We start from the raw sequence: 23919 nt of genomic DNA, 5'->3' as shown, positions 1-23919 counted from the left end.
CTTGAAAATGTATAGACTACTATTACTGGCTTTGCCTGCTAACGATATTTATACAGTGACAAAAATGCATTCGATTTGTAATTTGTAGTAAAATTATGGGTTTCCTGATGGTACTGTTTGGTTTTAGTGCTGACCTATGATTAAATGTGCCAAAATGTGCTTTGCTCTGTTGATTACTACCAGCTGCACAGAGTACTGTGGAAGTTCAGTAAGACTCAGGAGACTTTTTTATGTGAATTAATCTGAACACCGGTGATGATTCAAAGTCCATGGGGGTCCAGACTTTATATAAAGTTGGTATAATAAAGAAAAGGAACATACTGTTGTCCTGATGAAATACAGTACTGCACATATGAAAATAAACCTAGGTAGAGTAGCAACCAGGAGTTGTGGTACCTTTACTTTACAGTTTGCAGTTCTACATACTGGAAACAAAACTGAGCTGTCTGCTAATTCAACACTCCACTGCTAGCTAATCTAAAAATTGGAACATCGTTACAAACGAGAGGAGGACATTCAGCCCATCTAGATCATTCAGTTTCTACTAGCTAGGCGATCCAAGGATCTCATCCTGCTGTTTCTTGAAAGACACCTGGGTATCTGTTTCAACAACAAGGCTGGGCAGCTTGTTCCACACTCCCACATCCCCTGGAGTAAAAATGTGCCTCCTGTTCTCAGTTTTAAATGCACATATTATCCATCTGTGTTCTCGGGTTCATGATTCACTCCTTTCGATGAAGTCCATTGCCAGACTTTACCAGTGCTTTTATACTTATGAATATGCAATCTGGGGCCCTTGTAATCTTGCTTCGATAAAACAAACATTCACATGAGCTTATGAAAAGTCAGGCAACCCATTTTATAATAAATAACTTTCCTTCTAAATGGAATTGTTTAATAGAACCGTACAGTTTTATAAGGCAATATTATTAAATGAGATGTTTATTATTAAGCAAAAGGATTTGAGCTTTTTTGATAAGTTAAGAAATAAAGTACAATACTCCTACTTATGACAGTTGCTGGTAAAATGGGTGAGGACAAGGCTTCAGATGTGCTGTTAGCTGGTATGTTATCTTGTCTTTGATGGTTAGAAGAAAAGGAATTTGCTAACTGTAGATGCTTCTTACAGAATCTATTTATAATAAATATGCTTTACCTTTACATTGCAAATCCATAAATCTCAGGAGTCAGCCTTGTGGAATCTAGATGTAATGTGAAGAAGCTGATCAAACCATTTTTCTTTTCCCCTGAAGTGCCTCTATTATCACAGTAAATCACAGATTGTTGTCAAATATATGTTGTTACAAAGTAACAGAGAGCTGCTGTTTGTCTCTTCTGGAAATGGAAATTAAATCAAATTGTGCCAAATGGTGAAGGGCCATATGAAAATAAGTTGGGGATTTTAAGACAAATGCTAATTTAATCAATGAAATCGCTGCAGGTGGCCCACACATAAATATGGAAATTTCATATTCATATTCCTTCGTTTTTAGTGTTGTTTTCCCCATTATTGCCTATTAAACCAGACTTTATTAAACAATGCTAGGTGCTTTTCAATTAAAAATCAGCACAGATGAATTGTTGCCTCATCACTTTCTTAAATAGAAGCATAAGTTACAGTTTATTAACTGATATATTCATATGTGCATATGTTGCATTAAAGGATGTATTAATATGTGCATATATTGCATTATTATGAGCAGCTCTTCAGACATCCAGTGATATTCTTCTTAAGAGAACAGAAATGTTTTTATTAAAACACTATTTGTAAATATGTTTTGAAAATAATTATGGTTAATAATGATGAACATCTTTTACTGAGAGCATAATGAATAGATTTCTCAATAGTGAGGTGTAGTGTAGACATGATAACGAGTTGTAAATGTGCTTTGAAAGCATGAATGGTGTTGCAAAATGAACACTTAAAGTACAGAGCATTACACACATGATATTTTGTGGGGTACGGTGACTACCATATCAGTAGTCAAACTCCAAAAGCAGCACTTTCAAATGTTGTGGGAAATTCTTCATCAGCTATTATTGTGTTGTATGATGTTCTGGTATGTTTTTGCTCTGTCCTTTGAATATGCAACAGAAGTTGACTTGTTTGCCCTTTTTATGGTATGTATTCGTGAGTGTTATTCTGGGAGGAAATTGTTTGCAATAGCTGCTACTCCAGTACCTTCCACAGTCAGGTTTAGTAGTAATATTGAAGAGATCCTTATGAGCAGCATTTATATGTCCCGCGTCAATGGTGTTCCCACGACATTTGTCTCTGTTTCCTCATTTCCACATGGAATGAGAGGAAACCAATAGCACACTTCTGGGTTTTGAGTTTCATGCAGCCATTTCCCTGTGTCTCCAGTTCTCTTCTTGGAAAGACGTAGTCCTCTACCATGTGTTCAGAGACCTTGTGGCACCCAGGTACCAGGCTTCTACAGCACCCGGATTCATTCTCACAAGAGCATCACACAAATATGAAGTGTACATTGTTTAGTTTCAAGACTTCCCCAAAATTTTCTCCTTCTTTCGGCCAGGCCGAAGTTCAGCATCAGGCCATTTTTCGGCAATAGCATTGACCCAAAGCTAAAATTCATACGAACAGTTGTTGCATCAGTAAGTCGTGGTCAGATGGTTCTTGAATATTGTAGCACCTCTTGGGTTAAATTAATGGTGTTCTTTACAACACCAGAGGTGATTAGTAACCATGAATGTCATGATCGTATTTAAGAATTCTAATGTAAAATAATCACTGTTCCTGTTTTACATCTTATGCCTTTTTAGTGTTTATTTCTTTGTTGCATAGCAATTGACTGGGACCTTTTGTGTTTTTAATCTCAGAGGACTGTTGCCTGTTTAAAAGCCCTTTGAAGACAGAAAGTTATCTCCTTTTTTTCAAAAGTCACATTCCTATAAAAATTGTTTTATTATCTTGTGAAAGTGCCAGATACTATGCATCTTCCAGGTTATGAAACAGTTCCTCAGCTGAACTTCAGTAACAGTTGGTGTGTTGTATATTGAAAACACAAATGCTGGCACATTTTACAAAGAAAGCAATATGCACAATATATTCAAATGAAATGTGTATTAAACAGATTTATCTTATATATTTAAATAGTAATCACATATTTTGATTATTAAGGCTAAGAAACAGATGACGTATAGCTGTTACTATATAATTTGGAAATACTTAATAGTTGATATCTAGAACCAACAGCAGATGGTTGAAAACAGATTTTTAGTGTTTTTCTACTAGTGGTATGAGAAATGTATTGGTATGTATGGTATTTAGACTGAAAGCAGTGTAAAATGCAGTCAACTTAGTTTTAAAACGAATGGAAAAAAATTGTAGTTTTAGATTTTACATAAAGTAGTACATTTGATGCTGCAAATACATAAAACACTCAGTAGAAGATTTAATCAAACATTTTAAATGTATACCTATCGAAGAAAATGTAAACATAAATACAGGGAAAGTTACAGAATCGTGATATATTTGGTATGAACATTGTCATCCTGTCAAAATGGTAATATCACTAAGTGTACTGGATATAAGCTCTCTGAAGATTGACTCAGTCCTGGCACTGCTGATAAACAGACCTGATCAGCCTATGGACAGAGTGCTGGGGGATGATTTGGTGGGTTACAATGTGTTGCTGTTACATTTTCACTCCTGGATGGGCTCGTAACAAGGGAAGACTGTTTTCTAAAGAAAGTTTTTCAGTGTTATGGCGAGGAGAGAGGTTGCACCAAAGACATGCTTGTGTTAAAGTACATTTCTGGCCACATCATCACACTTCCACCACAACGGTTGGCGTGAACAACATAGTACCCATCATGATGTACCTTCAGGTCTTTCCAAGGCAAGACAGTATTCATTTGTGAATGCCACCAACTCTGATGTTCTGTGGCTGACAAAAGACAGATCTCAGCTGAGCACGCGGTCCTTGAATGGCCTCCAAGTGTGTTGATCATGTTCATGCAGAGTTGAGCTACGTTCCTTCAGAATTGAGTAGCAGTTCAAAGTTTTCTTGTTTCTCCAAGGTCATTCTTCACTTTTGACCTTAGCAGTCAACATCCTAGATGTATTATCAGCTTGTAGGTAAGAAAATTAATTTGATAATGCTGCTGCCCTACATTTTGCAGATTAATTTCTGAATTGTAAGACACTGAAAGTTAAGGATGGAGCCACAATAATAATGTAAAATGATTCATACATACCCTTATTAAATTTTTAAAACCTAGTTGTTAATTTATGCAGTACTACTATTTAATTAAAAAAGCAGGGCATGGTCCTCTGTTCCTCTTGCATGGAGCTTAAACATCATGGGAGCTTACACTTTGAAAGACTGTTGGGCCGATTGCTTCTTTTTATTTTTAAAATGTACGTGATATTATTCATATTGTCATTCCCCTTTTTCAGGGATTTTGTGTACTTTCACTGAGGGATGAAATGACATTTCTCTCTGCTTTAACATGACTAACATATTTTGTTAGTTTTCCGCACAAGAAAGATCAAGGAGTTTTGTACATTGCATCCTAGATTGTGGATGAATATTGCAATCCAGCCCTCACCTAAAGAGCTGCCTTACCATTTAAAGGGAAGATTTTGGTAGCCTTTGAGTCTCCTTTGTGCTTTTCAGCTCCATTGCTGTTTTGTAGCTCTACAGTGCCAAGATCACTGCTCCTCAAACTGACTTTGTTAAAAGCCAAAAGTGCTGACAGTGCAGAATGTCAAAGGAAACATATTTAAAGGGACTTTTGGGACCATCCTGAATCAACGTCTCAGTTAATGGAGCATACAATGTCTCTGAAGATGAATTTTTCACAGTTAAGACAGCATGGATATGGCCTAAGGACTGGATTTATCTGTGTTAGTTTTTATGACGTATCGCAGTGAATTGCTATTAAACAGCGACAGTGCCGTGGCACATCATCAGTTACCTCGTGTCATACAGTTCTACAGAACATTTTTTTGCTTGCTGTGGTAGATCGATCAAGGGTTTATGAACAAGCGGCTTCAGCAGGAAATGACAGACCTACTTTCTGCACATTAGTGTTCCCAAAACTGTCCCTTACAGACAATTTAACATTAATTTTTCATTCAGATTTTTATTGGGTTCAGTTTATCCCAGATGAAGAAAAACAAATTTGTTTTGTTCTCTGATTTAACATTTGAAGTAATTATCCTAAGCAGTGTTCCTGTATCACAGTGTAGTGATTTAGTGAAATGATGATCTTGACATTGCTGCAGCCTTGTTACATAGCAGGAGCTAAGCACACTTTGAAGGGTTGCACTATTGCCCTCTTAAGTAGCTCTCTTCTGATTAAGCATACTTGTCCTAAGTCCTACAACTGGGACAAAAGTCCTCCTTTTAGAAGTACATTGTCCCAGAGCACAAGGCCAGAGTCACACCGGAGTGCCTTAAGAAGAAGAAAGTCAGTGTCCTTGAGTGGGCCAGTCAAACTCCTGACACGCGTATTTGAGCTATCAAGATAAATCTTAAAGGAAGGGATGATGTAGTGTACCAATATACCTAACATAAGCAATCGTGTGACTGCTCTGCTGCGCTAGAATAGCGAGTTGTAAGTTACGTTTCGGTTCAATATTCAATATTGTTCAATAGTGAGTTTTATGAAAAAGTGTACTGTCTCTGTATCCCAGTGGAACGTTTTCCACTGGAGTGTTACATTTGCTTGCCGATATGTGACTGACCTTCCCACGCTTTCTGGAGGAGCTGGTTGTCCAGCTGTGTCGAATGTGAGAAAATAACCTCTGACTGGTGCACCCACTTGAGCAGAAAAAAGACAAACTTTTGACTCGAACAAAAATGACACGATAACTCAATAAATCTAACTCAGCAGAACAAACTAAGGTTGTTTCACTTATTTATACAGTCTGTAAATGCAACATCTTTAAAATTGTATTCTCTGCGTCTTTAACTTTTAATATTCTCAGTAACCGTTGGGAGATCTTGAATTGCATACAGTATATGAGGTCAGCCATTCTTGTTTTCTCTGTTGTGCATTTACTGTATAACATAAAACTAAGGCAGAACTATACTTTTTTGCAACACATAGGCCTGTGTTACAGTGCCTTGTAAAAGTATTCACATCCTTTCACATTTTATTTCTTCAAAGTTTGCAGTCATGAAACTTTGAAGCAATAATAAATATTTGAAACATAACCAAATCCACACAAAAAAAAACTGAAATAAAGAGATCATATGGAAGACAAATGAAAAATTCATAATTCCATAAGTATTCAATCCCTTTTCTTTGGCAAACCAAAATTAGTTTAGGTACACAAAATGACCTTAGTGAGACATAATTGTGTGACTGCTGTGTGCAGTTATAGTGATCAGGTAATACATTTCATGCAAAGACTTAACCAGAAGTCTAGGGAGCTTAGAAAGCAAGTCAGTGATAAGTTTGTTCAAAAACTCCCAAAACAGAATGGAAAAGAACATCGAAGGCTCTGAATGTCACTCTTAAGCACAGTCTACTCAATCTTCAAGAAAAGCTCCTTCATCTCCCAGACACTCAGTAGATCAAGTTGGTCCTTAACACTGAGCAGCTGGACAGGGATGTGAATGTGAGACCTGTGGCAGATCCATGAGTCTGCAGTATCCTGGTCACGCAAGACAGCAGACCTGTCAATGAACTGTATCATATCTTGCCCTTAAAGATATTCAGTTTGAGCATTCGAGTTTTGAGTAAATATTAAGTTTAAAGAAACACGTAAGCCTCATTTGCGAAGGGTTTGAATACTTTTACAAGGTACCGTTTGTGAAAATACAATAAAAAGAGACAATGTATATACAAGCAGTATATTTTGTTGACACCACCAATATCCAAGACAAAATCCTTGAATCTGCAAAGGTTCTCAAAGGTTATAGTATGTGTTATCTATTTTCATTGTCTGCAAAGCATTGCTACTGTAAGATGATATAATTGTGGATGCCGGTAAAAGATTTCCCATCCAGGGTGTGCCCGTTGCTTGCCAGGATAGGCTCCGGCTCCTCAGCAACCTGGATGAAGTGGTGAAGAGGTGTTGGGCTTCCAATGTCCAGCTCAGATTTTAAATCTGCACATTTTGTTTCCCGCCTCTTACTGATGTGTTTGGTGTGGTATCATGGGTTCTGAACCCCCGCTAGTGACGCATGGCCTTTGCTAATTGTAGTTAACTGAGTATTTGAGCAATAGGTTAATTTAACCTTAACCTGCTGTTTTTGTTAGAAACGTAAATAAATGTGAACAATGGAATTAAACATGCTGTACTGGAACAAAATGACACTGGCACCTATCCCTGTCCCTTCTCTCTCCAGTGTTGATACATAGCTCTTAAGCTTATCAGGTTTTCACAGTACAGCTTGTTATTCATAGCTCATATGTTCTCTTCATTCAGCAGCTGAGATACAGTAACCAAAGCCTTGTCTGATCTACTGTGTAATATTTGATAAATGTATTCTCTGTCTATAAACTCTCCTAAATACAGGTAATAAAAGGCTTCTATGAAAAATAGTCTCTGGGAAGCATACTGTATTTTATGACAATTATATTGCTGTCATGTGTAATAAGCTTGAATTAGATCATTGTAAAAACTGAAATGTAAAATGTGTAGACAACTTTGATCAATTTAGGTGTATTAAGTCTTAAATGTGAAGCATTTAACACAGTTTGCAGATCTTAAGGGAACTGTGATGAGACCACAATTTGACATTCCTTCTTGGTTTTTGATGTGAGAGCAGGTGATATTCCTTGCTTTTACAGTACATCAGATACAGTATGTGCCTCTCTACATCTCTGTCTATTAAGCATCAAAAGAAACTTCTCTCTTAACAACCTCATATTCACAAAGATATTGTTGGGAAAATGACAGTTTGTAGCAAGTGCACTTCTAGCATATTTTGAACAGCCATGGTGAAGGTACATCCATTAAGATGATTAACATTAATCGTCAGCAGAGCTGATCAACAGGAGGTCTGCCAGTCTCGAACAGGCAGCCACCATTGGGGATTAGGCCAGCGGTGAGGTTCATGTCTGGTGGTTAAGGCGCCCGTGGCAGAACTATCACATTCCGGCGAACCGGCTGTTGTTCCATGAGCGTGCAGACGTTGCCTTGTCCTGCTGCCGTCTTGTCGCATCAGGATGAGCCTGCAGGAAGGGCAGCAGGCGCGGTCCCAGGACTTGAGCGACATATTCTGCAGCCCAGTCCTCCTCACCTGGGCTCCTGGGCTCCTCATTCAAGTAACAGACCGTGTGGTAGTGTGTTGCCGGGTTAGAGACTGCCGGCTGTGAGCAACAGTGCACTGGCTTAGTCCAGTCTCCGGTATACCCATGACAATAAAACCTCCTGTTGATAAGCAGTGCTTTTCTACATGTTACCAAGCTTAACATTCAAGAGGATAAATCACCTTGTCACCTGTGCCCAAGCAACTCTCTTGCTGTTAAGATGACTTAATGCTCATGCAAGTCACTTGGGGGCATCACAGCCAGCCATGTATGATCAGACTATCGAAAAGACACCAAAACCATTTTATCCAAAGCTGTGTACAGTAAACGCTCTGTTTTGCTGACTAACAGGAGGGAAGAGGTGTCCGTTATTGCCAAATGTCTGTTAAAGCAGTACAAAACCAGTATTATATATCTGGTTTCTAGATATTTTAACTTATTTTTTAACCAGTGCAATCAACACAGTCAATTACAGTTGTTCCTCTGCTATTTTAAACATATGTTGTATTTATTTCTATCTTGTTTTACTCTTTGTGCAAAGTCCGGTATTACTGATTTTACAGACAAACCCCTCTTCAGCAGATTTTGTCCATGGACTCCAAGGTCCATTAAAGCAGTCTGTTAAACCAAGAGTTTCTGGTAGTTAACTTATCTGAAAATCTGTGTGTGTAATGTAAGTGCTGTGATAAGTTTCTTTGTACGCTCACTGTATATTTCCTTCATTTAAACATACTGCATTTTTAAATTTTTTATCATATTGATCTATTTTCCTGCAGAAAACATGACAGACAGCAAAAAATCTAGCTGTTTTGTTTCAGTTTTATTTTTTATGCCTGAACATAATAAACTGACAGTCTATTATTGACATTACTATCAAAGTATTTTATTTAGTGATGTTTAAAAAACTCAATGACTGCCACTAAACGTAACTCAATTGACTTTTGCTCATTTTTATAGACAATATCTGGTGCTTTTATTCACAAATGAAACAGCAATAATTTGTTTGTTTTTTTCAAGCTTTATCCACATCAGATTTTGCTGTAATGTTTAATATTGCATTTTTCATCGAAGGCTCTTTACAAATAGAAGGGGACCCCCTTCATCCCCCACTGAAGTGCGTAATCCATCTGTCATTAGGGCATCAACAGCCTCACTTCTGTCAGGGAGGTTAGAACGAGCTTCCCTGATTATATGAAAGGGAAACTTGAGGAAAAGCGTATTGTACTGTACATCCCCAGAGTGGAATTTAGCTAGAACACCAGGGCTAATACCCTCTGCCTTTGTGTTTGATGATGTACAGTATGTCTACCGTCGGTTTTCTGGTGGCAGGACTTTATTTAATTATCACGTGTGGTTGTGATTTATGTTCTTGGCAAAGATATGTGGTGTTTTATTTTCCTGTAAAAAGGCTAGGAATTGTTTTGAATATATTGGATGACAAAGTTCTGGGAAAAAATCCAAGGACAACTTATGTGCAAAAGATACTTTCTAGTAAAGCTAAAAGTAGACATTAGATTCTGATTCATACATTTCAAAGACCATGAAATGATCACTGTGAAAATTTGTTTCATTTATCAAAGGAGAAAAAAGAAAAACATTACTTCAGTACCACGTTGTAATGTTCACCTGTGTATTCCTGCATGAAAGAGAAGTCCCATTTTTAACAAAGAAATTGAACTGCATTTCTAGAACTTTTTAAATCCCTTTTCAAATGTAAGTCTAAAGTTCTGAGAAAAATAAGATGATGGCAGGTTCTCTTCAATGCCCAAGTTTGCCATTTTGTAAACATTCTATAAATGCCTAAACTTTAATTTTCTACAGTAAATGTCACATTTCCCTATGCAAATTGCTGGCTAAACACTCAGTAAAGTGCCTTTCCTGTGACATTGTGTGTGCTGGACTGCTGATAACCTCTCATCTTCTCATTGTTCTCTGTGGTGTTACCAGTGGCTAAGGAAATATAATTTTATCTATCTCCAGCATTACCTTATACATCATGGACACAAATATAGGAGAAACACCAATGCATTGAAAGGATTTTATTAAATAACCTTCTTAAAAGGATAGATAATAAAATAGACAGCCTGGGAGTAAAACATTTTATAACTAAACATTTTCTATGCTTTTGTGGTGTCACTGAGAGCTACTGAATGTGGTAGACCAGGGATCAGGTAGCAGCATTTAGTGTTTTATGTAAAATGGTTATGTACTGTATGTAAAATGGAAGAATTAATTTAATTTGTAAGTGAATACTGATTAAAAAAAGAATGCTTTCTCTCCAGTATTCCTCATTTCTGTTGTATATATTTTCATATTTTTAAAATCGCATATACTATACAATAGTAATAAACTTAAAATATTTTATAGTAATGTTATAGTATGTTATTTGGCAATTGGCTTGTGCAGGCAGGGCAAGGAGACTTGTGTTCATTGACCCACTACTGGACAGTACAGTAATTGTTCTTCCAATTTGGTGCTGCTGAGAATCTAGCCCACAGTGCTTGTTTTTCAGTGCAGAGACACTTTTTTTTGTACCCTCTCTGTTGCTGCCTCATGATTCCTTATGGTGTGGGCTTTAGAAAGCCTCTTTGTGAGAACAGATGTGGGCACATGTTACATTTGGATGGACTCTTCCGATTTTTGACATTTTTCAGGATGCTCAACAACTCAGATCACCAATAGAAAGTGAATAAGTGCTGGAATGGACTCACATAGTATAGTACTCTGTTATTGATGTTTGTGTTGTATTTCTCTAGAAGGACACTAGGATACTACTCTCTTGTGAGGAACACTAACAGCTAAAAGATTTCTCAGCTCCTTACAGAAATATATCTGCGCTTTCTGGGACTTGAGCCACTTTTTTTTAAGTGACCTGCCAGTATTTATTGAAACCTAGAAAAAGTCTAGAGCATTTCAATTCTTCCAAACCTCTAATTTGTCAGCTGAAACTTATGTTGGACGAGAGCATTATGTATTTCCCAAAAAATAAACCCTTTTTTTTAGCATACTGTAGATGTATTTAATTTATTTCATTACATGGAATGAATAACTTCTCCAAATGTTTATCTCCATATTTGCAAAAGGTATGCAATATAGTACACTTGTACAAAAAGAGAAACTGGAATTCTGTTACAAACCTGACAGCACTGTACAATACTTCCGGGCAGTTTATGCCTTTGCTCCTGAGAGAAGTTACTTTTTTACACCAATGATGAACTGTATTGTGTTGTATCAAAATCATAGTTTAGTATAAGCAAAGCTACAAAGCAGGAAACGCAAAGTACAATAGTTTCTTCCACTTTCTGTACACCTTTAAAAGAACCTTTTAATAGAATGTTTCAGGGACATTGATTTATTTTTTGTTTTCTCTCTCTGTCAGAAAGACATTTAAGTTAAGGAGATGTGGCTCATCTGACTTGAACAGCACCGTAAAGCACGGTTAGGCATTGTAGTTTTGAAAAAGCATAGTGTACTCAAATTACTTCAGTATAATTTAAGAGTTTATTTTAATTTATATCACAGCAACCACTGTATTATTGCCTTTGTGGCATAGTACTAAGTATAGTCTGTAAATTGCTGAAATATTTTATAAAAGTGCTTTTGTATTTTGGCTGATTTCAAGTGAAACATCTAATGATGTGAGATCCAACACATATGTCAACAGAACAAGGATCATTGCAAATGTTTTCTAAAAGACAGAAACATTTGACTGTCAATTACTGATATTTTAGCTAGTGCAGATCTCAAAAATGACTCCTAGCATGATGCCACAAACAGTAGTCTTTAATGACTACTTTAAGTCATCTGTTAAGATTTGTAAATTGGATACACATGGAATTCACATTTGTTTAATCCATGCCAGAGTAATAGTGTAAAACTTATTGCTAATAGTGCTGGTTTCAAAACAGCTAGCCGGATTTGAAAATGACCGCAGGTCATGAACCAAATGTATTGCTGCAGTTGTGATTCTATAGTCTGTATCTGTGTAATTGGCTGACATTGTGGCTTTAGAACAGTGCAGAAATACATTTTTTTCTCCCACTTGTCTGTTTCTATTTCTTCTGTCGTATAATTAGACTAAAAGGCTGTCACGAGGAGCACCTGCCCCTTGTTTCACTTTCTCCATCTCCAGCTCATTTTCACTTCTAAGATGTGAGCACTGCCCACGCACACCACACTTCAGGTTTCAGAAATATGTTGGGCGATGTTTTTCAAGCCACAGGTTTGAAAAACCTGTCCCGTAAACCACAGAAAACACCTCATGAGCTCAGAATGGGTTTTGCGCTTACAGAAATTTCCTGGGTTTTGTTTGTTTACCACACGTAGAAAACCCAGCTCTAAAATAATAATAATAACATCACTTTATTAACCCTTTACAATTTCTTGCATTAGGAATTGTCTTTCGCATACCCCAGCTTGCTCTCCATGAGACACACTGACACACAGACAGGGAGAGAGCCTGGGGTCAGAGCGCAGGGTCTGCCATTGTACGGCGCCCCTGGAGCAGTTGGGGTTAAGGGCCTTGCTCAGGGGCCCAACGGAGTAGGATTCCTCTGCCAGCTGCGGGATTTGAACCGGCAACCTTCCAGCCACAGGCGCAGATCCTTAGCCACAGAGCCACCGCTCCGCCCCATATGCAATGCTTCCAGATTTATATTGCTGTTATCCTCGTCTTCGCCCTGTAAGGCTCTTTTCAAATTATACACTGGGCTGTTCACCTCAGGCCTGTGAATTTGGATATTTAAACCAAATCCCCATAGAAAAGACATGCAGAGGTATGCAGCCTTAAAACAGAGAGGTTAACTAAGTAGTAAGTCAGCAGTCTCTTGTGCCTTTGTGCCTTTCCTTTGTCCAGTTTATTGTACAAACCACTCTTAAACAAGGGCTTAAGTCATATAGACCATAGTGGAGCTCAGGTGCTTGAAGCAGTGTGCCCTGCAGTTGAATAGCAGGTCAGGATAGTAGTACATGTTCAAGGATGAGTGCCATGTCCCGTAAGCCACAGAAAAGCAAAAGACTGGTTTAGCTCACACAAGACTCCTTTAGTTGTGCAGTTACTTTTTTTTTTGGTTACTGGTGAGCACTCCCAAGCAACCCCTATGCAGAAATCACTCCTCATCACACGCAACCAGTCTCTGAGGTGTGCTTGGCCATTTGACCAGCAGGAAATCAGCAACCTGTAAATGATGAGAATGATCAGAATCATAATGTTCAGTGAAATTGTATTTTATTTTTATGTTTGAGGACCTATTCTGAATCCAACTCTCCCAGATGGCTTAAGTAACGATGCAGATATACAGTGTTCCAAAGGAAGAATGTAAAAGTCCAAGAGATGCCTATCGCAGCGATGTGAGTAATGGGTACGAGTGTAGTAGTGTGAGGACAGTGAACTGAAATGTTTTTTCCTGGTTTCTTTTTTCCTCATCAGCTTGAAGCGCTGGCTTCAGACACCACTGTAGTATTGCCGCTCACGCAGGGGAGCTGGGAGGGCGCGGTGCCAGGGAGCTTCCTCTGATCACCTTATTTGGCCTAATCCTGTTCGCGCAATGACCCTACCCGGGGGAATATGCCCATGGCACTTACTGCTATAGACAGGCCTCAGTACAGCAGGCTGGACTAGGGGATAGGCCTTACAGCTCTTTCACTCACTCTCTCCAATGCAAGTAGCAAAGAGCGGGTCATTTTGCATGTCAACCCCTTTTTCAGCCAATAGCAGACGTCAGACTGAGGCTCTGAGGCAGTGACCTCCCCATCACAATTTCTCCTTCTGCTTTCCACAGTGAGACATTTTCCATCTTGAAAACGCCCGCGCTGGGCATTTTAGTACTTGCACTGCTCTGTGCAATGACAGCACTTTGAGGGAGCGCTGGAAATGAAAAGCTGTAATTGTTTCTGCGCACACTTATCTAAAAACTTGCTGCACGACTGTGATGTTTATTGTAGGAGTTCGGTATAGAGTTGGCCCAGTCTTCCTGCAATTATTTTGTGATCTGGTTCTTTAATAGAAGTGACCTCAGCCTTGTTGGATGGCCTTCTCAGATGCAGTCTGGAAAGCCTCTAGGCGTTACAGATGAACTCTGCAGTTGTCTTTTTTCAGCCAGCCAGCCTTCCTTGAATCCTGTAGCCGAGGTACTGCTGAGACTGTTATCGGGATGTCATGAAGCTCTCTGTAAGGGCAGCCAGTAAATAAGCCCTGTTGATAATACTGTTTATACAGTATACAGTGTGTAGGTCTTGGAAGTTATAAGTAAACCGTAGTCTCTGATCATTTAGAAAATGTCCGTGTGGGCAGGTGAATTATAAGAGAATAGTGGATTAGGAGCAACATTAATGTGTGAATTCTAACACTAAAATATAGGGGGAGGGGGTTACTTATCTCCAGTAATTAAAAAAGGATTGTGATGCAGAAACTTTAACAATAGCGTGCCGGAAGCTGAAGTCTCAGGAAACCGAGCTTGAACTCGAGGTTGTGTTTTTTTTGTCCTTAGCAGTGAACTAAAAATACTAGTTTGTCTAGGAAGGAATGTGCTGTGTAGGAGGCCAGCAAGATATTTGTATTTGACATTTCAGTGGCAACCCCATTTTGTATATTTGATTTACATAGTGAGGTGACATTCATAGAAATATGTATTTCTGAGCAACAGAGCAAATACACTTAAAAGAAACATTTGCCACACTCCAGTTTAAAAAAACTAGTTCCCTCTTTTTGGGCTGCAAACCAAACAGTATTGATCAATAAAGATCCTTCTGATGTTTTTAAAGAGTATTTTCTATTACCATTTTTGATAAATTTGTTAAGTAGTACAGCAAATATAGTACAAGCAATGGTCATTTTTCTTCTTATGGCTGGTTGAGAATCATCTAGTGTAACCATGACAGGATAAAGATAATGCATTTATTTTCTTATAATCAGTGTATTTCATTCACTACATTTCTTACAAGCTCTGGAAAACATACAGTATATATAATTACTTTTACATACAGTGTATATATAATGACTTTTATACTGCAGATTTCACTGCCCTTGAAATCTGGACTTTGATCTTTGCCACTGAAGACTGTGGAATAGCTGAATACTAATACTAATACTGGTGACTGAACTGCTTTAAGACAGCTGAGATGAAGGTGGCTCAGGTCAGAGTTTTATCTGCAGGGGAATCAAAGTATTTAGTCTAGCACGAACACTAGAGGTAAAGTGTTCAAGAATGATGTTAGTCGGAAGAAATGTCAGATATGACATTTGTGAAATGTCAGATCTCTGAGGAACATTAAGTCATTGTAAAATCTGAAAATATAAATACATTTTATATAAATCTATCCAATCCATCATCAGGAAACTGGTAAGGGTCATGTCCTGCCTTGCACTCTTGTCGTTACCTGGCCCACCGGAGGGTCAATTCAGAGAAAGGAGTTAAGCTAACCAGTGAGTTTTTGAAAGCTGGGAGCTCCTGCAGAAATAAACAGAAGAAGATCATACAAGATCTACACCTGATTCGGAAGGCTCTTCTGCCTGGAATCTAATCCAGTACCCAGGAGCCTGAGGCAGCCACGCCACTGCTCCTCCTGCTACAGAAATGCTGTGGTGAATTTAACATTCACCCTAGATATTGATGAATGTGTTCTGCTTCTTTTTCTTTCAGCTCCTAACACCACTGCCTCCAATGGGTCTTGTCAGAATGGCACAGATGCCCCTGGAACAGGCTGTAAGGTCCTGAATGAATCGTGTGCAGGTAAGCATGATATGAAATGTAATGTATGTATAGTATGTCAGTGTGCACTATTTGTAATATAATGTTAATAATACTTCAGAAGAACTGCTTCTCGCAAGTTGACTTGCAGAGATTTGTGTATTACCTGTTCTGTGTACATAATATCACATCTTTGAAAGGAATTACTTTTTTTCTAATCAGAATTGCTTTTTCTATGACCATAAACTAGAAGCTGCCTTCTACGATAAATCAGCATCTAATGTGGTGATCACACACAATTTTCCTGTGATTATTCCTTTCTGATTACATGCACACAATGATTACAAATCTTACATTTTATATAATGCCGGACAGCACAAAGCAGGTGGCTCACTTTGACATTGGGGATCTTGTTCCAGTATTTACTAACCATTACTCCATAACACTCTTTTTCATCTGCACTTCACATTATTGCCTGCTATTGTACTCTATCATTAGTGATTCAAGATTGTTTCACTACAGTATGAAGCAGGTTCTCTTATTTCTATTTTGGCTCCAGAAATTTGACTGACTACAGCATGTGCATAGTGCAAGCAGCCTTTTAAAACTGCAAGTAATCGTGCTCATTTATACTGAGCAGATTTGTACACTAGCAGGTAAGCAGAGCACTAACTGCTTTAGTAAATGCCAAGTGCAAACCCACTCTGAACAACACAGACTGCTTTTTATTCCTATTGAGCTCTCAATTACTTAGATGAATGAGTTTCTGAATTAGTTTAAATGAATAAGGTCCCCTGTTATCTGGAGAATAGAGGCTGTCCAAGCCCAGGGTGACATGTTCTTAGAACATGTAGACTCACGTTTGTACTACCTAAGAGGGATTTCTCAGGGTAGAAGGAGCATGAGGGTGTCAGCGTGAGCAGAATGAGCTGATAAAGCTTCCAGTTAATACTGTGCTTTTATTCCAGTTCCCTCCCCGCTTTGTCTTCCTAAAGCAGGGGAGCAAAGCTCCAGTGCTGGAGGGAGGCTGTGTCTGCAGGATTGCTTTCCACCCAGGCTAATAGCTACTGGTTCAGTGTAGTTATTAGCTTTAATGAACCAAGTCCATTCCCAGATACAAAGTATCCTCTAAGACCTGCTGAGTTGAACCCCTCTAAGAATGGAGTTCCATGCCCTACGACATGGGCTATAAAGATAGTGAAAGTGGACTTGGCTTTTCACTTTTTAAATCAGAACTATTAAGCTCTGTTTTTGGGTTGTGACAAACGGGACGCCCGCCTGCTTGTTAAGACTGCTTGTCCAGCGCTCAGAGCAGACAAGGAAATGAGCAGCCACATTGTTGTGGCAATATCAGTAGAGGGAAAGACTTCATCTCACAAGGCACTGAGGAAAAAAAATTCTCAGTCTCAATGGAAGTGTTGCAGAGTTTTGCTACTGTTTTAACCTTGCGAGCTGGATATTTTGTGCATATTTTAGTTGGACCTTTTCGACTGGTGTTGTAAGGTGAAGTTACTTTTCTCATTCTGCAGTCACTCCCAATGCCACTGTTACTCCAACTTCCATTCCGCCGACGACTTCGACGACGGTCAGGACCACCCCGACACCAGTGACTTCAGGTAAGGGGCTGGAGTTGGCTCTTTCCCCCCCACCAGAGTTTGCGAAATATAACCTTGAATTTTGCCCGAGGTCCATGCCATTAATTTTTTTCCATGTTTTAAAACTTACACCACAGAGTCTTGGGAGAATAAAAACGTTTATATTCTTTTGTATTTTTCATAGTTCCTATAAATTCATCGACCACGGAAAGTCCCACTACATCATGTCATGTCACCGCTACCACAGCTCCAGCAAGTAAGTACAGCCCCTGAGCCCGTCGCTGTCAGATCCGTCTCTTGTCGGGTCTGACTGTCTGGGCTGACTTTTTCAGTGCCTTTGAGTATTTTGCAGAATTGAATCGGGTCCCATAGTCTTCTCTGTTTTGGTCCAAAAAGCTTCACTTCTTTCATTATAGGGCAGTCTTTTAAGCCCAGAAATGTATCAGGTTTTCTCTCAACTGTATCTAGATCCCTGGTGCCAGTACCATTTCTGTTACATGCTGAACAAAACTGAGCACAGTATTGTAAAAGGGATGTACAATATTACCATAACATCTACCAGAATTTTAACAAAACATATGTACAGTTTTTTACAATATTACCATAACATCTCTTTACTTAAACTCTACACTTTTAGCTATAAAATCTATTTTTTCCCTTAATGCTTATCTGTGGTATGAAAATAATGCATCATCAAAGACATCCGAGTATTTCCTATCAGTATGATTTTGAAGCTTCTGTTTTTGATCTTTATCATTTGTTTCTGCTACCCAATAATAACATTAACATTTCAACATTGTCAACATTAAATGTCATCTGCCATGTCATCATGTTTATCCAGTCCTTCCTTTTAAGTTACTTTGATTTTTTTTTCCATCTTGTATAGCATTATCTAATCCTCCCCTTTTGGCGTCATATTCAGTCTTGACTAGTTTACTACTGTATCTGCACCACAACCTAGATCATTGATAAAAGTCAGGAAGAGTAGTGATCCCAGTACAGATCCTTGTGGTACTTCACCGATGACAGTCCATCATTCTGAGTTCATTCCTTTTCTGTGCTTGGTGTTCTATCCATTAAGCACTTCTCAATCCAGCTCTCAACATTTTCCCAAATGCCTAATGCATTTTAATGTGAAAATTCCTTACATTTTGTTCCATTAATGCTATTGCTTGTTCAAAAAACTCTGGCAAGTTGGTTCAGCAGGACCTACCTTTTTTAAATTCATATGACCTATCCCCTAGATACTGTATGGAGGATGCTTTAGCATAGTTAAGTGTATGCTCCTACTATATGGTATTCTAATTATATCATTATTAGGTTTAAGTCTAATTATAGTTTACATAAACATATAAGCAATAGAAGATGCATTTATCTTTAATTACTTAGTTTGGTTTTGTCACCCTTTTTATGGATGGGCACTTCATTAAGTTTTCTAGTTTTTTGTTTTACTAAAACAATATTGGACCAGCTGATTACAGTTAATTGCATATTAACAGTGGTGCTAGAGATCAGTAAAGGAAATTACTACACCCTTTCTTGTTTATATGCCAGATTAGTTTTAACTTGCCCTAGTTTTAATTAGCCCTGGAGAAGTATGATACAGTAAGTACATGCAGAGAAAAGAGTCCTTGTTCTTTAAATGTGGACATGTGGTTATTAGTACAGCCAGATAGATAATTTTATCATTTCACTAAGGCTTTTGAGTGTCAAAACCTGTGTCCAAATGAACAGTATTTGTATCCCTTTTAAACTGCCTAGCCTAATTGAAACCGAATGCTTTCATGAGTATAACATTTGAAGAATCAGTAAAAGTGAATCAGAGTTACTCAGAATAGACCATAATTTTGAAAAGGTATTTGTTTCTCTTTGTGTTAGAAGCTTTTCCAGGCAGTTAGTCTAATTTCTTCCAGGGGTAATCAACCTAGGTCTAAAGGGACTGCACACTTGCATGGTTTGTATGTATCATTCAGCATGAGCCTGAGTCTAACCTATGGAAAAACAAATTCAGCAAATAATAAGATTAGTTAAGTAATTCAAATTAAGCTGTGAATGAAACCCCAGGGTTATCACTGCCTCGGTGGGGCACAGAGTTCTTACTTGCATTATAAGACGTTCATGTGCCCCTCTGGGCAGATTCCTGTCCTCTAATCGAACGAAAAAGAAGGGGATGCCCTCCCATTCCCACTCCCTCCTCCTGCTCTTCCCTGCAGACTCCACCAAGACGACGGCCATGCCCACCCCAGCGCCCCGCAAGAGGGCCACCTTCGACGCGGCCAGCTTCATCGGCGGCATCGTGCTGGTGCTGGGGCTGCAGGCGGTCATCTTCTTCCTCTACAAGTTCTGCAAGTCCAAGGACCGCAACTACCACACCCTCTAAGAGCTCGTGGCGCCAGCAGTGCTCTCGTCCCCAGGGCTGACCAGGCGATTTCAAACAGCGTTTCCAGGCGGTTCGGGGTTGTTTTTGTCCTCTCTAACTTGGCGTGCGCGGTGTGCAGATCCTGTGTGACCACAGCGGTAGGTCAGGACGTGGACGCCCTTACCGCCCCGACAGCTGGAGCCCGCTGCCTTCAGGGTCGAGCGTTTCCACACCTGTACCACCGAGGGTAATGCAGAAGCAGCACTTATCCATTGCCTTCTCTTATGTTGCTCACGGAAATGTTGTTTGAAACCGTCCGATTTGTCGATTTCGTTTTGTTCAGCTCCCCCTTTTGAAACTTCTCTGAATACAGAAGATGCAGCATTGCTTTTCAGATCTTGCAGATTAATATGCAGCTTGCAGGGAGGGGGTTCCACCTGCAGACTGAAAAATTATACCTGCCAGGTGAGAAGCAATACTTTATCTTCACTGCCACTATAAGAGAGAGAGAGCCTGTGCCCATTAAAATCAAGTCATAAAAAACTACAATCTACAACTACTATCTCTTTATGCCAACACAAGAAGGCTAGTTGAAGGATGGAGAGATATTTGCTGGCTTAGAAGAAGCTAACATTCCAAATGAAATAATTGAAGCTGATTCGTGCAGGGCAGATTAGCTCTGGACATTTGCACACATCCCATTTACCCGACAGAGAGAGGTGAATTTTGCAAGTTGAGCAGAGCAGTCTTGTGGGGGGAAACGTTGATGGTTTGTCCCTGCGGTGTTTTCCTCTATGTGTAGAACAGCCCTGCCGGCCCGATTCCTCTGCTCCACAGCTCCGCGGTGAAGTTCCAAAGGCTTCCCAGAACGAAGGAGCTGAAGCCTCAAATAGCTTAACAGCTGCTTGTTGTTAATTAACTTCTGTGATGAGTATATTTATGGGCTTTCTGCGAAAACACACCAAGCGCCTGAATTTCAGCCCACTTGATCAGTATGTCGGATGGGATTAAGAAGACATCTAAGCGCAGACAATAAATAGAGAAAAGTGCCTTACGAAAGTGTTAGTCAGGCTAGTGAGAAATAAAGGTCTCTGACTGCCGCAAAAGCTGGGAATAGGTTATTATTACCATTATTACACAGTGAAGCTGCCAGCTGGACTGATTTTTTTTTTATATATATACGTTATAATTGGATTTTTTTATTAGTGCCCTTGGATTTGGAAAACCAGAGGGATTTTCCCCTTGAACTGCCCACTTACATTTTGGCTTTTTGAATGAACCAGGAACAGGACTGAGTTCACTTTATTTTCTTCGGTTTGAGAAATTAACTGGACATGAAAGTGCAGTTTGTGCAGTCGTTCTGTCAGGTTCAAACATATCCCAGCATGGAGAGCGTTCAACATTTTCTACTGTCTAACATTTTGGCAAATACAGAACATGTTTTCCTTTTCTCCAAATATCGAAGGTGTTTATTTTGAATTTGAGTTCTAAAATGAATGTAGGGGATCCCTTCCTCAAACTTTGGCTTCTAATCTTTTAAAATAAAAAGCCTGTTGCAGAAAATCGCTTTTAGTTTGTAGAGCTGCTCACGGAAATGAATGTTGACTACACAATACAATCCTGATAAATGTAGAATGGTTAGAGGCAGATGTTTGATAGTTAAATGTCTTTCTGTTGACTAGCTAGCTGCTATTGTGGTTTATTTGTTTTCCTAGTCTTTCAGACAATCTTTGAGTTTTAATTGTTCATGTTAAATTGTTAATTTGATGAAGGATCTTTTGAATGGGATGTTAATAGTTTGCTTCTATGCACTCCTTATAGTATTGAGAAAATTTGCTCAGGTTTTTTGCAAAAGAGCATTTTTGAAATTGAACAATGTGAGCTTTTGGGTGTGGGTGTTTCTTGGGCTCCTACATACACAGCTAGTGAACCACTTTGTTAAAAATGTAAGTGGCCAAGCATGAGTTGTGATGCATTACACTGACTGAGCTTTGCATTTTTTTAATTAATTTTGATGCCAAAATTTGTAACCTGAAGCCAAAAAAAGATGGACAAATAATGCCATGCTGATTTAGTTGCCACCTCATGAAAATTGATGTTGAAAAATATTAAAGATCCTTATGAAAATAAAGAATGCATGGTCTCTTTATGCCAATACTTATAAATATGTATTGTTAAATATGATTACATGCCCTTTGCTTACTAAAAACTTTCAAAACGTATATTTTGTTATTTGAGAGCTCCATTAGGCTACATCCAAAGATCTTGAATTTTAAGGCAATATGCCACAGCACATAGTGTGATAAATGAAAGTGTTCTCTTAGGTGTCCTTATCTCCATCAGTAGTACTCAGTGGGTCTGTTGTCACTCTGAAAATAGTTTTTATTGTGGTCGGCTTTCAGAGATGTATCTACAGTATATCACAATACCAAGTGCATTGTTATTACCTGTTACCATTGCTATTGTTAGTGGTTTCCATTAACCACTGCTTCACAAGCTACAGAAAGCGATTTAAAATTGATCAGATCTAGACATGCTACTGTCATGTTACTTGATATGTTATTGTCACATATTGGAGAGTCATTTCTAAATGGTAATGACAAATTTTAAGAACCACATCATTTACTGTAAGGATGCTGACTGAGATAAGCCCTGTGGTTTGGAGGGTTACACAGATTTCTTCAGCAGCTCTAAGAAAATGAAGAGACCATTTCTGCAGAACTGAAGTGCTATGTGGTGCCAAGATGATTTGCCCACGTAAACTTAGGACAGAATGTCTCATTGCGTGAAACAAAGCCCTTATTATAGCCAAGTGCCTTAATTGGTTGTACAGCCTTTAATTTAACCTGGCAAAAATAAAGGCAGAAAAACATAAAAGGGATTTCATCATTGACAATATTTCTCAAGTTGTATATTTGCACGGGATCTGTTTTTTCAGTGTTCCCAAGAGCTCACTAGGGATGAAAGCTGGGCGAGACATTCACAGAAGTCCCAGAGTTTTGAAACACGCTTTCTAGCATTGTTCCACCTCACTGTTGCGTGTGTGTGTAATTTTCCCGCCTTTACTGTTGCTTATTCATAAAAGGGAAGGGAGTTAGTGGGTTTATTGTATCCTAAACCCCAGCCTTGTGCCGATTTAAACACTTTTTGTTGCATATGTAGTCACAAAGCCTGCTTTAATAAAGTCTGATGCTTTTTTAAGTGTACCTTTTCATGCGTCTTGTTTTTCCATTTCTCTCGCATTAGAAATGTGTCGGAAACGGGAATAAAATTTTAAGATTGTCCAAACTGCTGTTCTTTTTTCCATTATTTAACGTACAGTATGCCACCCAAATATCCCTCTTTGTCATCAGTACCCACAGTTTACCTGTGGCTTTTACCTGGTTCTGTCTCAGAACTATACTGTAAATATTAACATTAGTAACAGAACAAACAGCCCTGGAGCCACTACAGAGGATAACTGAAATCATACATACATACACCATTATGAAACCAAGCTTTCACCATTATGATTAAGTAAGGTGTAATTTTGAAATCTAGGCAATGAAAATCACAAGTCATCTTTTTTTCAGTTAGTAGTTTTTTCAGTTGCCACCCGAAGAAGTCTCCTTGTTTCTTCTCTTTTCAGCACGGAATAAACCTTTACTTGTTCCGTTTTTCAGCTATTTGTGAAATCACCATGTATAATGCAGTTTCCAAAGGAAGTTGGTTGTAAGGAGAAAACTAAAACGTTTGTCTAGATTGGGTGCCGTGCTGGAAAAATAAACACACTCCAGTTTGTGCCCTCTTGAAAGTATGAGGAAAGGGACCTCGTCAACTAACTAATGACAAATGATTAACCCCATCACACAACAATATTTAAACAAACTGAATAAAGGTTGAGTGCAATCTTATTCCACAGAGTCTGTTTTTTATTCAATTCCAAAAAATTTCATTTTGCGGGTTGTCGCAAGATGTTTTTGTGAGTAAATTGAATTTTTTCCTTTTTTCTGAAGCATATTAATACCTTGATGTCTGTGAGATTTATACATGTAAATCTATG

General features: G+C 38.7%; 1 protein-coding gene across 2 annotated transcripts in view; it reads left to right on the top strand.

Moving 5' to 3' along the window:
- cd164 (CD164 molecule, sialomucin) overlaps positions 1 to 23083 on the top strand; it is a 35020-nt gene extending 11937 nt beyond the window's left edge. For both annotated transcript variants that reach the window (XM_088625792.1, XM_088625791.1), the window contains exons 3-6: positions 15876 to 15965; positions 17453 to 17539; positions 17703 to 17774; positions 19732 to 23083. In XM_088625792.1, coding sequence (XP_088481918.1) covers positions 15876 to 15965; positions 17453 to 17539; positions 17703 to 17774; positions 19732 to 19898 — 416 coding nt within the window. In that variant the 3' untranslated portion in view covers positions 19899 to 23083. The remainder of the gene's footprint in view (positions 1 to 15875; positions 15966 to 17452; positions 17540 to 17702; positions 17775 to 19731) is intronic.
- The last annotated feature ends 836 nt before the right edge of the window (positions 23084 to 23919 follow it).

The sequence above is a fragment of the Lepisosteus platostomus genome, chromosome 3 (genome assembly GCF_059453375.1).
Source record: "Lepisosteus platostomus isolate fLepPlt1 chromosome 3, fLepPlt1.hap1, whole genome shotgun sequence".
Classification (NCBI taxonomy): Eukaryota; Metazoa; Chordata; class Actinopteri; order Semionotiformes; family Lepisosteidae; genus Lepisosteus; species Lepisosteus platostomus.
This window is presented reverse-complemented; position numbering and strand designations above follow the sequence as displayed.